At 46.3% G+C, this 14931-nt stretch overlaps 1 protein-coding gene across 1 annotated transcript in view; it reads left to right on the top strand.

The window, feature by feature from the left end:
• Positions 1-3718: 3718 nt before the first annotated feature.
• LOC144686017 (mast/stem cell growth factor receptor Kit-like) overlaps positions 3719-14931 on the top strand; it is a 50483-nt gene continuing 39270 nt past the window's right edge. Inside the window, exon 1 of the mRNA XM_078551138.1 lies at positions 3719-3863. Coding sequence (XP_078407264.1) covers positions 3815-3863 — 49 coding nt within the window. The 5' untranslated portion in view covers positions 3719-3814. The remainder of the gene's footprint in view (positions 3864-14931) is intronic.

Raw genomic sequence — 14931 nt, forward strand, 5'->3', positions numbered from 1 at the left:
TCCATCTCACAAACTGGCACTGACCACCTGAGATCATTGCCGCAGGTCCGAGTGCATCCCCAGGAAGCCCTGATTGTTCTCCTGGAGGAGCCTCTCCATGAGAGTCACCACTCTCTCCATGGAGGAGGCATTGTGCTCGGCCATGAGGGTCATTGTATTGCTCATGCTCTGCATGGACTCCACCATCACGGAGACCATGTCACACATTCCCTCATGTACCTCCGCCAGATCCTCCCACACACCCTGCTGGACTTCCAGCATCTGCTGCCTCAGAGATGACTCCAGGGGCCCATCATCAGCCACCGACTGAGCATGTTCCTAGTCCCCAGCAGTCCTCCAACTGCCGGCACCCTGGGCACTCTCTGCCTCCGACTGCACCTCAAGCGAGTGTGAAATGCCCTCACCGCTGTGCACCGAGACACTAGCCAACGATCTTATCCCCACCGAGGTGCTGGTATCTGCTCTGGTGCCTGCCTGGCTGAGAGGGTGTGACGCTGGTGCGTTTATATCTTCTGGGCCCTCAGGGATCAGTGGTGGTCCCTCAGCCTCCTGAGACCGGGCGTTCTCTGGTGAGACTGAAAGGAAGAACAAGAACATTTGATTAGTTGAAGTCGTTACACTGGCTCCCGAATCAGGATGTGTTCCTCTTTCCATTATAGACGGGGATCCCAAATTGGAGGCTGAAATCAGTATACAGTCAACAGCGAAATGGTTGCAATGACAGACGTTGTGACCTCAGTGCACAGCACTCTTACCTCCCAGTGGCACCCCAACCTCACCGCGGCCAGTTGACTTGGGCGTATGGCGCCTCTCCAGCTCCAGTGCCTCCTGCTCGTATCTGGTGAGAATCAGAAGGTGGGCCTGCCCTCCGCCAGTCCGCAGCCGCTCAGCATTATTGAGTGCAGTCTTCTCCTGAAAGGAGAGAGGTGCATTGATTGGTCCACCCTGTACCTGCATTGCCATTGCAGCCTGGCCAACCCCCACCTGAGTGAAACATTAAAACATCCAATTCGTGACCCTGGAGCCACCAAACACTTGCTTCAAGCAGCCAGGGCTGACCCTCTTGCCCAGATGCTGCCTCCATGACATTTGCCACTCACACCCTAAGAACCTCCAAACCCACGACCACTATCACCTGGAAGGACAAAGGCAACAGATAGATGGGAACATTGCCACCTGGAAGTTCGCCTCTAAGTCACTCACCATCCTGACTTGGAAATATATCGCCATTCCTTCACTGTCACTGGGTCAAAATCCTGGAACTCCCTCCCTAACAGCGCTGTAGGTGTACCTACACCACATGGACTGCAGCAGTTCAAGAAGGCAGCTCACCACCACCACCTCGCGGGCAATTAGGGATGTTCAATAAATGCTGACCCAGCCAGCGAAGCCCACATCCTGTGAATGAATGAATAGAAAAACAAATTCTGAGGTGCGTTGGGAGGGGGCGTTGGGGGGGGTGGTGGGGGGGGGGGGCGCATGGGGGAGGGGCGGAGGGGTGTGGAGGTGGAGGGAGGCCAACCTAACTACAGTGCTAAGTGACCAATGCCAACAAGGTACTCACCCTTCCTGATCACATTGAATCGCTTGCAGCATTGCACCCAGGTGCGTCTCACCACATCAAGGGAGCTGACCAGTGATGCTACCTCCTCCCAGGCACGTTTTGTTAGGTTGGGGGGGCCTCCTCCTCCCAGCCCTTGGGGCCAGGCTATCGCGGCATGCTTCCACCTCCTCAAGGGGGGCAGCGAGGCACTCATCGGAGAACCTTGGCGCCGACTGCCCCACTGACCTGCCCTCCCACCTGGCCTGTTCTCCAAAGATGTTCTCCATTATATTGCAACCAACCGAAATCAGTGGCAGCCTTAGGATGGCTGCCTGCAGCTGTTTTTGAATAGGCCGATGGGTTGCCATTGTACCCGGCAGACATTGGCCTCCCACCACCGCCCACCCCTTCCTGCTGATGTCGGGAGTTGCAAATTACGTTGGGTGAGCCTGAATTGGCCCGCCCACGTAAAATCGCGGTGCGCGCCCGATCGCGACCAGGTTCCCGACCGCCCTCGCCCGCTTCTGCCCAGCCCACCCGCCAACTGAAAAATTCTGGCCCTGGTTAGGCCACAACTAGAGTATTACATCCAGTTCTGGTCACCACATTTTCGGAAGAATGTGAGGGTCCTTGAGAGAGTCCAGGGAAGATTTACCTGAACGGTTCCAGGGATGAGGGATTTTATCTGCAAGGTTAGGTTGGAGAAGCTAGGGTTGTTCTCCTTGGAGCAAAGGACGATGAGGGGAGATTTGATAGAGATGTCCAAGTTTATGACAGGTTTAATTAAGGTGGACAAAGAAAAGCTGTTTCATTAGCTGACATTGCAAAGACTAAGGGGACACAGATTTATAGTTTTGGATAAGAGATGCAGTGGGGAGGCTACAAGTGGTAATGGCCTGGAACTCAGTGTCTACTAGGGTGGTGGAACAATCGATAGCTTCAAAAGGAAATTGGATGGGCACTTGTGGGAAATAAACTTGCAGTGCTACAGGGTAGAGTGGGGAAATCAAACTGACTGGATTGCTCTCAAGAGCCTGCATGGACTTCATGGTCCAAATGGATCCTTCTGTGCCGTAGCGCTCTGTGACTAATCCAGAAGAATCAGTCTAGTTTTACGGGATATAAAAATTGGAGTGTCGTCCTTTATTAATTGATGACACCCCCACTTCCCACTCCCAGCAGCAATTCACAGTGTGACTGATTCCTGGTGTCAGTGTCCAACACCCTGTTCTTCAAACGCCATCCAAAACTCCACTGTCTGCATCCTCACTTGCACCAAGTCTGGTTCATCCATCACCCCTGTGCTCACTGACCTATTGTGGCTCCTGGTTCAGCCTCATCCTCCAGGTACCATGCCCTAAGGGGGCATTGCCAATCATGGATTTCCATTGGATCGATCCATGCCTAATGCTTGGCAAAATACCGCAGTGGTTTGCCGTTGCCTCTTACAGTATGGCTGACCAGGAAACTCTCCCACTTTTACTGCCTGCCATCAGGTCGTATCAGAAGGATTTATGGGCTGATGGTCAACCTGTTTGGCCATGTTATACACCTTCCGTGGCCATCAAGTCCTGAAGTGGGACTTGAATTCAGAAGTAGGGACACTACCACTACACCATACGACCTCCTCCCTGGTTAAACAACACCTCAAATTTAAAATTCTCATTCCTATTTTCAAATTCCTCCGTTTCTTCGCCCCTACCTAGCTCTGTAACCTTCTCCAGCCCCACAACCCTCCTCCAATTCTGGCCTCTTGAGCATCTCTGATTGTAATCGCTTCACCATTGAAGACTGCGCCTTCAGTTATCTAGACCCCCCAAGCTGTGGAATTCCCACCCTCCTCTCTGCTACTCCACCTCTCTTGCTACCTTTAAAGATATCTCTTTGGCCAAACTTTTCCTCAAACATGTTCAAATCTGCCCAAGTATTCCCTTATTGACTCAGTGGTAAATTTTGTCTGATAATGCTTCTCTGAAACACGTTGGGATGTTTTGCTGCATGAAAAGTACGATATAAAATGCAAGCTGTTGTTATATCCCTCTTTCTTTACGTAGTGCCTGTGATTATCTGTTCGCCATGTACAGTTTAGCTGTCAGTGGTCAGGTTATTTCCGGATTACATCTGAAAGACAGAGGATGTGTCAGAAATGTTCGCAGGACATTAAAAGCAGAAGTCAGACTGCAGTTTCTGCTGAGCTATAAAGAATCAGTTCAGTGATTTTCACAATGGGGGCTACATCTGATCAGCTCGGACCCAGTAACTGAGCAGACGATGTACCTGTACCTGGTCCTCCTCATGCTGCCTGTTTCCTGTGTGGCAGGTAGGAATGTAACTTTTCCATGTTTAATCTTTCCTGCTTCTCGGTTCACTCAAATTTCCCTCCAGCACTGTCAGAATGATGTGTCTCTCTGGCTGTGTGTGTGAGTGACAGTGCGCTCTCTGGACAGGCTGGAGAAGCTGGCGTTGTTCTCCTTGGCACAGAGAACGTTAAGGGGAGACTTTTAATAGAGGTGTTCAAAGGGGGCTTTGAAAAGGTAAATAAGGGCTAAGTGTTTCCATGGGTCTAAGGTCAATAACCAGAGAATAAAGATTTAAAGGAATTGGAAAAATTTGAGATCATTTGTAAGGCGACATGAGGAAATTTTCTTTTACACAGGGAGGTTGTCGTGATCGGGAATGCGCTGCCTGACAGGGTGTTGGAAGCAGGTTCAATAATAACTTTCAAAAGGGAATTGGATAAAGACTTGAAAATGAAAAGGTTACAGGAAGATGAGGAAAGAGCAGGGGAATGGGATTAGCTCCGGAGAGCTGGCACAGGCACAATTGACTGAATGGTCTCCTTTTCTGCTGTATCATCCTATGATTCCCTCTCTGCAACTCTGCTACTAATAAACAGCCCATAGAATGCATTGTGTAACAAAATGGAACCATAGAATCTTACTGCATTCAACTTAGTCTGCCTCTCTCTGAAATAGTTCAGTCCCATTCTCCCTACCCTTTCCTTTCAGCTCTCCATTCCGGTGTTCCCTTTCTGATCAACAGTTACACTCTGGATAAGGAAGTTTCCCCTGAATTCCCTATTGCATTTATCAGTGACTATCTTATATTTATGGACCCTTGATGAGGTGCCCCCCCCACAAGTGGAAGCATCTTTTCTATGTCCTCCCTATCAAGACCTTTCATAATTTTAAAGACCTCTATCAGGTCACCCCTCAGCTTTCTCTTTTCTAGAGAAATGTGCCCCAGACTTTCCTGATGAATATAACCTCACAGTTCTGGCATCGTCCAGTACTTCTACATCCTTTTTATGATATTCTATCATATTGCTCTGTTTTCTGCATTGACCTAATGATGGAAGTCCCAATTTTCAAGTCTTTCTTTGTACTTCTATTCCTTCATATACATACAGGAACAGGAGGAGGCCATTCAGCTCTTGTAGCCTGTTCTGTCAGTGAGATCATGGCTGATCTACGACTTAACTCCATACACACACTTTTGTCCCACCTTTTGTTAACAAAAATCTTGCTAAGCTCAGTTTTAAATACAAGGGAGAATCCCAGTGATTTTGTAAGGTACCCTCTCTAAAGCCTCAATATCCTTCCTATAGCATGGAGCCCAATACAGCACAGTACTCTGAATGAGGTCTAAAGGTTTTATAGGGGCTCATCATTGCCTCCTGACTTTTATATTCCATAACTAGTTATGGAATAACTAGTTATGCCAGGGGCTTTCACTGCATTTTTATCAACTTGCCCCTACGGTGTTAAAGGTATAGGAGCCTCTCTGAATACTCTCTCTTTCCTACACTGAGTGCAGCTCCAACAGCACTCAAGATGATTGACACTATCCAGGACAAAGCTTGATTGGCACCCTATCCACAAACATTCAGTCCCTCCACCACCGAGGAACAGTGGCAGCAGTGTGTATTATCTACAAGATGCACTGCAGGAACTCAGCAAGCCTCCTTAGACAGCAACTTCCAAACCCATGACTGCTACCATCTAGAAGGACAAGGGCAGCAGACACATGGGAACATCACCACCCGGAAATTCCACTCCAAGCCACTGACCATCCTGACTTGGAACTATATTGCCTTCACTGTCGCTGGGTCAAAATCCTGGAACTCCATTCCTAACAGCACTGTGGGTGTACCTACACCACATGGACTGCAGTGGTTCAAAAAGGCAGCTCACCACCACCTTCTCAAGGGCAATTCAGGATAAGCAATAAATGATGGCTTAGCCAGCAACACCTATATTTCCTGAATGAATAAAAAACACTCTTGTCAACAGATCCACGTGTACACTTTCCAACAAACATTGCAGGGGAATGATCAGAACTGGCAGCACTGGCTAATTTTCCCCTTTCACTAGTTCAGGGATACTCAGAGCAGAGCCATCATATTTATCCCTGGTGCCTGTCACTGAGGGAAGGAATATCAATAATAATAAAATTTATGAGGGGTTTGGATAGTTAAGAGGGAGAAATCAAGGGTTATAGAAGCAAAACATGTAGATGGAGTTAAGACACAGATCAGCTGTGCTCTAATGGAATGTTAGAAGAGGCTTGATGGGCTGAATGGCCTCCTCCTGTTCCTATATTCCCAGTTGAGGCGTTCTAAATTATAAGGGCTTTTGGTAGAACAGATAAGGAGAAACTCTTTCCACTGGCAGAGGAGACAGTAACCACAAGGCACAGATTTATTAAAACTTACAAAATAAACAGGGGAAATGAGGAAACTTTGTCTTTATTCAGTGTGTTGTTACAATTGGAATGCGCTGCCTGTAAGGGTTATGGGAGCAGGTTCAATAGTAACTTTCAAAAGGGAAAAAGATTTTAAAAAATTACTTATTTGTTTCTATGATGTGGACATTGCTGGTGAGGCCAGCATTTATTGCACATCCCAAATTCTCTTTGAGAAGGTGGTGGTGAGCTGCCTTCTCGAACCGCGGCAGTCCTTGTGGTGTGGCTACACCCACTGTGCGGTTAGGAAGAGAGTTCCAGGATTTTGTCCCAGGGACAGTGAAGGAACAGCGATATATTCCCAAGTCAGGATAGTGTGTGGTTTGGAAGGGAACTTGCAGCTGGTGGTGCTTTCATGCATCTGCTGCGCTTGTCCGTCTTGGCAGTAGAAGTCTCAGGTTTGGAAGGTGCAGTTGAAGAAGTGAGGGGAATTTATTACAAAAGTAGGGAGGCTATGCTTCAGTTGTACAGGGCACTGGTGAGACCACACTTGGAGTGTTGTGTACAGTACTGGTCTCCTTATTTAAAGAAAGATGTAAATGCATTGGAAGCAGCTCAAAGAAGGTTTACCAGACTAATACGAGGAATGGGGGGGGTTTTCTTATAAGGAAAGGCTGGACAGGTTAGGCTTGTATCCAATGGAATTTAGAAGAGTAAGAGGCGACCTAATTGAAACCTTTAAGATCCTGAGGAGTCTTGACAGGATGGATATGGAGAGGATGTTTCCTTTTGTCGGAGAATGTAGAACAAGAGGTCACTGTTTAAAGATAAGGGGTCGCTCATTTAAGACAGAATCACAGGATCACAGTGTAGAAGAGGCCCTTCGGCCCATTGAGTCTGCACTGACACGTGAGAAATACCTGACCTACCTACCTAATCCCATTTACCAGCACTTTGCTCATAGCCTTGAATGTTATGATGTGCCAAGTGCTCATCCAGGTACTTTTTAAAGGATGTGAGGCAACCTGCCTCCACCACCCTCCCAGGCAGTGCATTCCAGACCTTCACCACCCTCTGGGTAAAAATGTTTTTCCTCACATCCCCCCTAAACCTCCTGCCCCTCACCTTGAACTTATGTCCCCTCCTGACTGACCCTTCAACTAAGGGGAACAGCTGCTCCCTATCCACCCTCTCCATGCCCCTCATAATGAGGAGAAATTTTTTCTCTCAGTGAGTCTTTGGAACTCTCTTCCTCAAAAGGCGATGGAAGCAGAATCTTTGAATATATTTAAGGCAGAGCTGGATAGATTCTTGATTAACAATGGGGTGAAAGGTTATCGGGGGTAGGCAGGAATGTGGGGCTGAAGTTACATTCAGATCAGCCATGATCTTATTGCTAGGCAGAGCAGGCTCAAGGGGCCGAGTGGCCTTCTCCTGCTCCTAATTCGTATGTTCATATATACGTAAATGTTTAAGGTGATGGGTAGTGGGCAGGGTGCCAATCAAGAAAGCCGTTTTGTCCTGAGTGGTGTCTAGTTCCTTGAGTGTTGGAGCTGCCCTCATCCAGGCAAGTGGAGAGTATTCCATCATATTCCTGACTTGTGCCCTGTAGGTGATGGAAAGATTTTGGGGACTCACAAAGTGAGCTAGTCACCAAGGAATTCCCAGTCTCTGATCTGTTCTTGCATTTAAATGGCTTCTGGCGAACTGTAACGTCCGGGATGTTGATAATGGGGGATTCAGTGATGTTAATGCTATTGAATGTCAAGATGAGATGGTTAGATTCTCTCTTGTTGTAGATAATCATTTCCTGGCACTTGTGTGGTGTGAATGTTACTTGTCACTTATCAGCCCAAGCCTGAATGTTGTCCAGGTCTTGCTGCGTATGGACACAGACTGCTTCAGTATCTGAGAATAAAAGCAAAATCCTGCCGATGTTAGAGATCTGAAATAAAAGCAGAAAATGCTGGAAAAACTCAGCAGGTCTGGCAACATCTGTGGAGATAGAAACAGAGTTAACGCTTTGAGTTCAATGTGACTCTTCTTCGGAACTGAACTGATAGTGGCTTTTTTATTGTACAGATTTAACATCTGAACTGAAGGACGGTACCTCCAATAGTGCATTACTCCCTCGCTACTGCCCCTCACACAGTGCAGTGCTCCCTCTTTACATCCCCTTCGACAATGCAGTGCTCCCTCCCTCAGTATTGACCCTCCGACAGTGCAGTGCTCCCTCAGCACTTACCCTTTTACAGTGCAGTGCTTCTTCCCTCAGTATTGACCCTCTGACAGTGCAGTGCTCCCTCAATGCTGACCCTCCAAGAGTGCAGCGCTCCTTCAGTACTGCCCCTTCAACAGTGCGTTGCTCCCTCAGTACTTACCCTCTCACAGTACAACGACCCCTCCAAAAGCGTAGCACTCCCTAATAATTACTCCTCATCCAATCCTTCAATCATTCTGTATCTATTCAATTTCCCCTTTCCGTGATGTGGTGACCCTGACACATGCACCTTCTTTATGCCATTTTTCATCAGTTTCAGTTGTTTCTGATGGAGAGAAGGGAGTGACCACATGGAAAGTCACGCTGATTCATTCTTGGCTGAGCTCATTAAAATTCCAAACATCTCATTGTTTCTCTCAGTGACAGCAAACCTTCTTTCCCTGTGTCACTGGGAGAAAGAATACTGGCGTGTCCTGAATTATAGCCTTGAATTTGCTGGGTCAGTAATCCCTAATGATGGCCATGTTAAAAGGAAAAAGACAAGCCAGAAAGTGTTTAGTCTGAGGGATTGGTTGTTGAACATTTGCTTGATCTGATTGCGCTCCAAGTGAGATTAGAGCCTTATATATCCTTCAGCGCCAACTTTCTCCACACTGCTTGGTTGGAGTAACAATCTCATTTTCTAACTATTGACATATTTTGTAGATATTTCCAGTAGTCCCCGAGTTTAATAAAAACAGAAGTGAGAATTATAGGTTGTTGCTTGTATTTACCCAGTTGTAGCTTTTGCTTTCTAATCAAATTATGTTTCACAATCAAAGCAAGTTGAAAGACTTTTTTTACAGCACAGTAAATGCTTGATTAAAATTAATAAATGCAAATCCTGTATTGATCCTATTTTACTGTCATGTTTTAATGATCGCTATATGAAGGAAGTATGGTTTTGGTTGCCTGGTGCATCATATTAGATTGTGAAAGTTTATTTTGGATCGTTACACACAATACTTTCCCTTTGGGGAATAGTGGGAAACTGTAGGAAGGATTAGCAGGCTGATCATCAACCTGTCGAACTATGTCCTGAACACTCCTTCCATGGCACAACCAGTCCTGGAGTGGGACTTGAACCTGGAACTTCTGGGTCAGAAGCAGGGGGAGCCACCGACTGAGACATAAGGCTTCCATTGTGCAAGTAAATGATATTAATGAATAGGCAGATATTTTCTAAATAAGTTGCTGACAGAGATGGGAGAGAAACTTGAGAAAGTCACACCAGAGTGCCAACTACTGGTCGAAGCCTGCAACTACATTATAGCAGGGAACTATTTACATACAGGGGGTTGACTTGAAGCTCCCTCACTAGCAGGTTTGAAGGAGGGTAGCACGTTAATTCCAATGGGTAGCTTGCCTGCCACCTACCCACCCTCCCCTGCCCCCATCGCAATTATACCAGTGGTGGGAGAATGTCAGGCGACCTGCCCGCCAATGGGCCAATTGATGTCATTAAGTGGACAATTAATTCCCAGTTAAGGGCCTTACCCTGCTGGGATTTAACTGGCGGCAGGAGAGACCCACACAAGCACCTAGTCTGGCAGGTTCCCCTGTGCATGCTGGTGACAGGCAGGAGGAGGCTCCCTTCTTAACAGGCCCCCTGAACCCAATGGAGGACCCTCCCCAAAGTTTAACATCCCCCCAGCCCAGGTTCCCTCCCCCCCCCCCACCCAGCTTTCCCCCCCACCCCTCTTGCTTGCCAGGCCATAGCCTGCCAGTTTGGCTCTAATAAGACCCTGGCCTCCTGCAGCACCGACAATGACCACCTCTCCCAGTGGCGCTGTTGATACTAGTGTCAGTTGCATCATTACCCAGGAGTTAGATTTGTTTTTTTCATGTCCAGCATTTCCTGGATAACTATCCAGGTAACTGAGTCAGAACCCTCCAAAGCCCCCAACTCTAACTCGGAGTTGGAGACTTTCCCGGAGGGTTCCAGATGCAGGGGAGTCACTCATTGGAAGTTGAAGCTTCCCGGGAAATTCCTGCAGAGTCCTTGCATTGGGATTTCCAAGGGGTCCCCAGTGCATCTTCCGGCATATGTCTGGGGTACAACCATCCAGAGACCGGAAGACCTGGGCCATTTTCTCTCCTCATTGTTCCTTCCAAGATCCATCACTTTAAACTCCTCTGCATCAAAGTTCATCTGCTATGTATCTGCCCATTTCACTAGCCTGTCTACGTCCTCCTGAAGTCTGATACTATCTTCCTCACTGTTTACCATGTTTCTCAGTTTTGCCTCATCTACAAACTTTGAAATTATGTCCTGTAGCGTACCTAATCCAAGGTCATTAACATATATTAAAAAGAGCAATGATCCTAATACCTGGGGAACACCACTGTGTAGCTTCCTCCAGTCTGAAAAACAACCAGTCACCACTACCCTCTATTTTCTGTCCCTTAGCCAATTTCATTTCCATGTCACCACTGCCTCTTCAATCCCATGAACTTTCATTTTGCCAACATGTGATGCTTTGACAAATGCGTTTCGAAAGCTCATACGCACATCAATCACACCACTCACCAAACTTCTCCATGACGTCATCAAAAAACTCAAATCAATTACACTTTGGTCGTAAGAATAAAAAAGAATGTTTTTTTAAAGGCGAGAAACTTGTAAGTGTTGATGTTCAAGGAGACTTAGGTGTGCTGGTACTGGAAACACAGAAAGTTAGCATGTGGGTGCAACAGACAATTAGGAAGGTAAATGGCATGTTGGCATTTATTGTAAGGGGGTTGGAGTACAAGAATAAAGAAGTCTTGCTACAGCTGTACAGGGCTTTGGTGAGCCACACCTGGACTACTGTGTGTAGTGTTGGTCTCCACATTTAAGGAAAGTTATATAATTGCATTGGAGGCGGTACAGTGAAGGATCACTAAATTAGTCCCTGGGATGAGGGGGTTGCCTACAATGAGAGGCTAAGTAAATTGGTCTTATATTCTTTGGAGTTTAGAAGAATGAGAGGTGATCTCATTGAAGCCTATAAACTTCTGAAGGGTCTTAATAGGGCAGACACTGAGAGATTATTTTCCTCAGATCAGGAGAATCTAAAACACAGGGGCACAGTCTCAGGATAAGGGGCCGATCATTTACGACTGAGATGAGGAGAAATTACTTCACTCAAAGGGCTGTGGATCTTTGGAATTCTCCACCCCAGAGGGTTATAGATGCTCCATCCTTGAATACATTTGAAGCTGGGATAGACAGATTTTTGGGTCTCTCAGGGAATCAAGGGCAGTGGGGAGTGGGCAGGAAAGTGGAGTTGAAGCCCAAGATCGACCATGATCTTATTTAATGGTGGAACAGGCTCGATGGGCCAGGTGGTCTACTGCTGCTCCTATTTCTTATGATCTTATGTTCAAATTTGTCCGACACTATGTAACAAATCCATGTTTGGCTGTTATTTGTTAACAAATGTTCTTCCAAATGCCAATTAGTTTTGTCTCAGGTTATTGTATCTAAAAGCTTTCCTGCCATCAGTGGTAGGTTGGCTGGCTTGCGGCTGTCAGGTTTATCCTTCCCCCCCTTTTTTGAATGGGATGTAAAATTTGCAAACCTCCAATCCCCTCACACCATCCCCATATTGACCAGAAACTGAACTGAACCAGCCATATAAAAACTGTGGCTAGAAGAATAGGTCAAAGGCTGGGAATTCTGCGATGAGTAACTCACCTTCTGAATCCCCGAAGCCTGACCACCGTCTACAAGGCACAAGTCATGAGTATGATGTCATAATTTCCACTTGCCTGGATGAATGCAGCTTAAAATTCAAGAAGCTCGACAGCATCCAGGACAAAGCAGCCCACTTGATTGGCACCCCATCCACAACCTTAAACATCCACTCCCTCCACCACCGACAAACTGTAGCAGCAGTGAAATATTATCTACAAGATGCACTGCAGGAACTCACCAGGGCTCTTTCGGCAGCACCTTCCAAACCCGTGACCTCTACCACCTAGAAGGACAAGGGCAGCAGATGCATGAGACCATCACCATCTGCAAGTTCCCCTCCAGGACACTCACCATCCTGACTTGGAAATATATCGCCAAACCTTCACTATCTCTGAGTCAAAATGTTGACACTCCCTTCCTAACAATACTGTGGGTGTACCTACGCTACATGGACTTGCAGTTCATGAAGGCAGCTCTCTACCACCTTCTCAAGGGCAATTAGGGATGGGCAATAAATACTAGTCTAGCCAGCAAGGCCCACACCCCGTGAAATAATACATAATATAAAGAACAAGGAGTCATAGAATCTTTAAGGCACAGAGGAGGCCATTCAGCCCACTGCCTCCATGCCCACTCTCTGTAGAGCAATCCAGTCAGTCCCACTATCCCCATCTAAGCCCATAGCCCAGCAAGTTTATTTCCCTCAGATACCTGTCCACTTTCCTTGTGAAATCCTTGACTGTGTCCGCTTCCATCATCCTCATAGGCAGCGAATTACACCACTCATTGGGTGAACAAGTACTTTCTCACAAGCCTCATGTATTTCTGCCCCAAAACCTTAAATCTGAGTAGCCTTGTCCTTGTATTATCAACTCATGAGAACAAACTTTCTTTGTCTACCTTATCTAAACCTGTCATTATCTTGAACACTATCAGATCTGGCCTCAAACTCCTTTGCTCCAAGGGGAACAACCCCAGCTTCTCCAAACTCACCTTTAAGCTAAAATCCCCCATGCTTGGAACCATTCTGGTAAATTTTCTCTGCACCCTCTCAAGGACCCTTCCTCAAGTGTGGTGACCAGAACTGGACACAGTACCCCAGTTATGGCCTAACCAGAGATTTATAAAAGTTTAGCATAACTTCCCTGCATTTGTTCCCAAAATCTTGATATGAAACCCAAGATTCCATATGCTTTGCTACTCTCTCAATATGTCCTGCCACCTTCAAAGATCGATGCATATGCACACGAGGTCCCTCTATCCCTGCACATTATTTAGGAAGGAATAAGAATATTGTGACCAGAGCCTCCACAATTTCCACCCTCACTTCCCCCAGTAACCTGGATGCAGCCCATCCGGCCCAGATAACCTATCTACTTTGAGAATGGCCAATGTTTTCTCCTACCCAATATCACTTCTGCCTCTCCTCTTCACAAGTGAAGACAGATGCAAAGTACTTATTTAGCTGCTCACCCATGCCCTCAGCCTGTACAAGAAGTTCTCCTTTTTGTCCATGATCAATCCCACCCTGTCTTTGACTACCCTTTCTTTATTTATCTGTTCATAAAAGATTCTTGGTTCCTTCTTATGTTACTTGTTAACCATTTTCATGCTTTCTCTTTGACCCTCTTATTTCCTTTGTCAGTTCTTCTCTGTACTTCCTGCATTCTGCTTGGTTCCCTGCTGAATTATGAGCCTGATATTTGTCATGTCTCCTTTTGCTGTTTTAATCTAATCTCAATAATTTTAGTCATCCAGACAGCTCTAACTTTGGATGCCCTTCCATTCCCACCACCAGTGCACAATGGCAGCAGTGTGTACCATCTACAAGATGCACTGCAGCAACTAACCAAAGCCTCTTTTGGCAGCACCCTCCAAACCCATGACCTCTACCACCTAGAAGGACAAAGGCAGCGGACGCATGGGAGCACCACCACTTGCAAGTTCCTCTCCCAGCAACACCATCCTGACTTGGAACTATATCTTCATTCCTTCACTGTTGCTGGGTCAAAATCCTGAACTCCCCTCCTAACAAGACTGTCGGCGTACCTACACCACATGGACTGCAGCGGTTCAAGAAAGTGGCTCACCACTGCCTTTTCAAGAGCAGTTAGGGATGGGCAATAAATACTGGCCAAGCCAGCGATGTTCACATCCCATGAAACAATAAAAAAAAAAATGTAATGTTTTGCTCCAAATATCATTGACTCATTGACAGCAATAAGGCAGCTTCCATAAATAAGCCCATGTCTCAAATGAATTGAAACTTGCAATTTTTTTTTAATGTGGATTAAATACTAACATATAGGGCACAGAATTTTGCTGTTTTGCAATATTACTGTGGAGTAAATGGGCTGCCTATACCCCTCTCCTATCCATTCTCATAGGTGATGAATGCCACACTGTCAGACTGCTATGTTAAAGGCTAACACAAGGAGTAGAGGTTATTGGTAAAAATTTAATTACACAGAGGCAGAAACATGCACCACCCATTTACCAGCACAATATTAACTGAATAAACTGGCGCAACAACAAGAGCAATCGTGGGTTCTTTAGAAGTCCATTCCAAGCACTGTTGAACTCAACTCCTCAGAAAATATTCGCTGGAAAACTGACATCGCAGAGATTTTCTCATCAACTCAATATGGAAATAGGAAATCAGAACAGGAATTAGCATTACAGGGGAAGCCAATACTTCTAGATTTACAAATAACCAGCGTCCGCTGAAGATTAAATATGCTATTTCCGTTTAATCTGAGCATATCA

Source organism: Cetorhinus maximus, chromosome 10 (genome assembly GCF_964194155.1).
Source record: "Cetorhinus maximus chromosome 10, sCetMax3.hap1.1, whole genome shotgun sequence".
NCBI classification, from domain to species: Eukaryota; Metazoa; Chordata; class Chondrichthyes; order Lamniformes; family Cetorhinidae; genus Cetorhinus; species Cetorhinus maximus.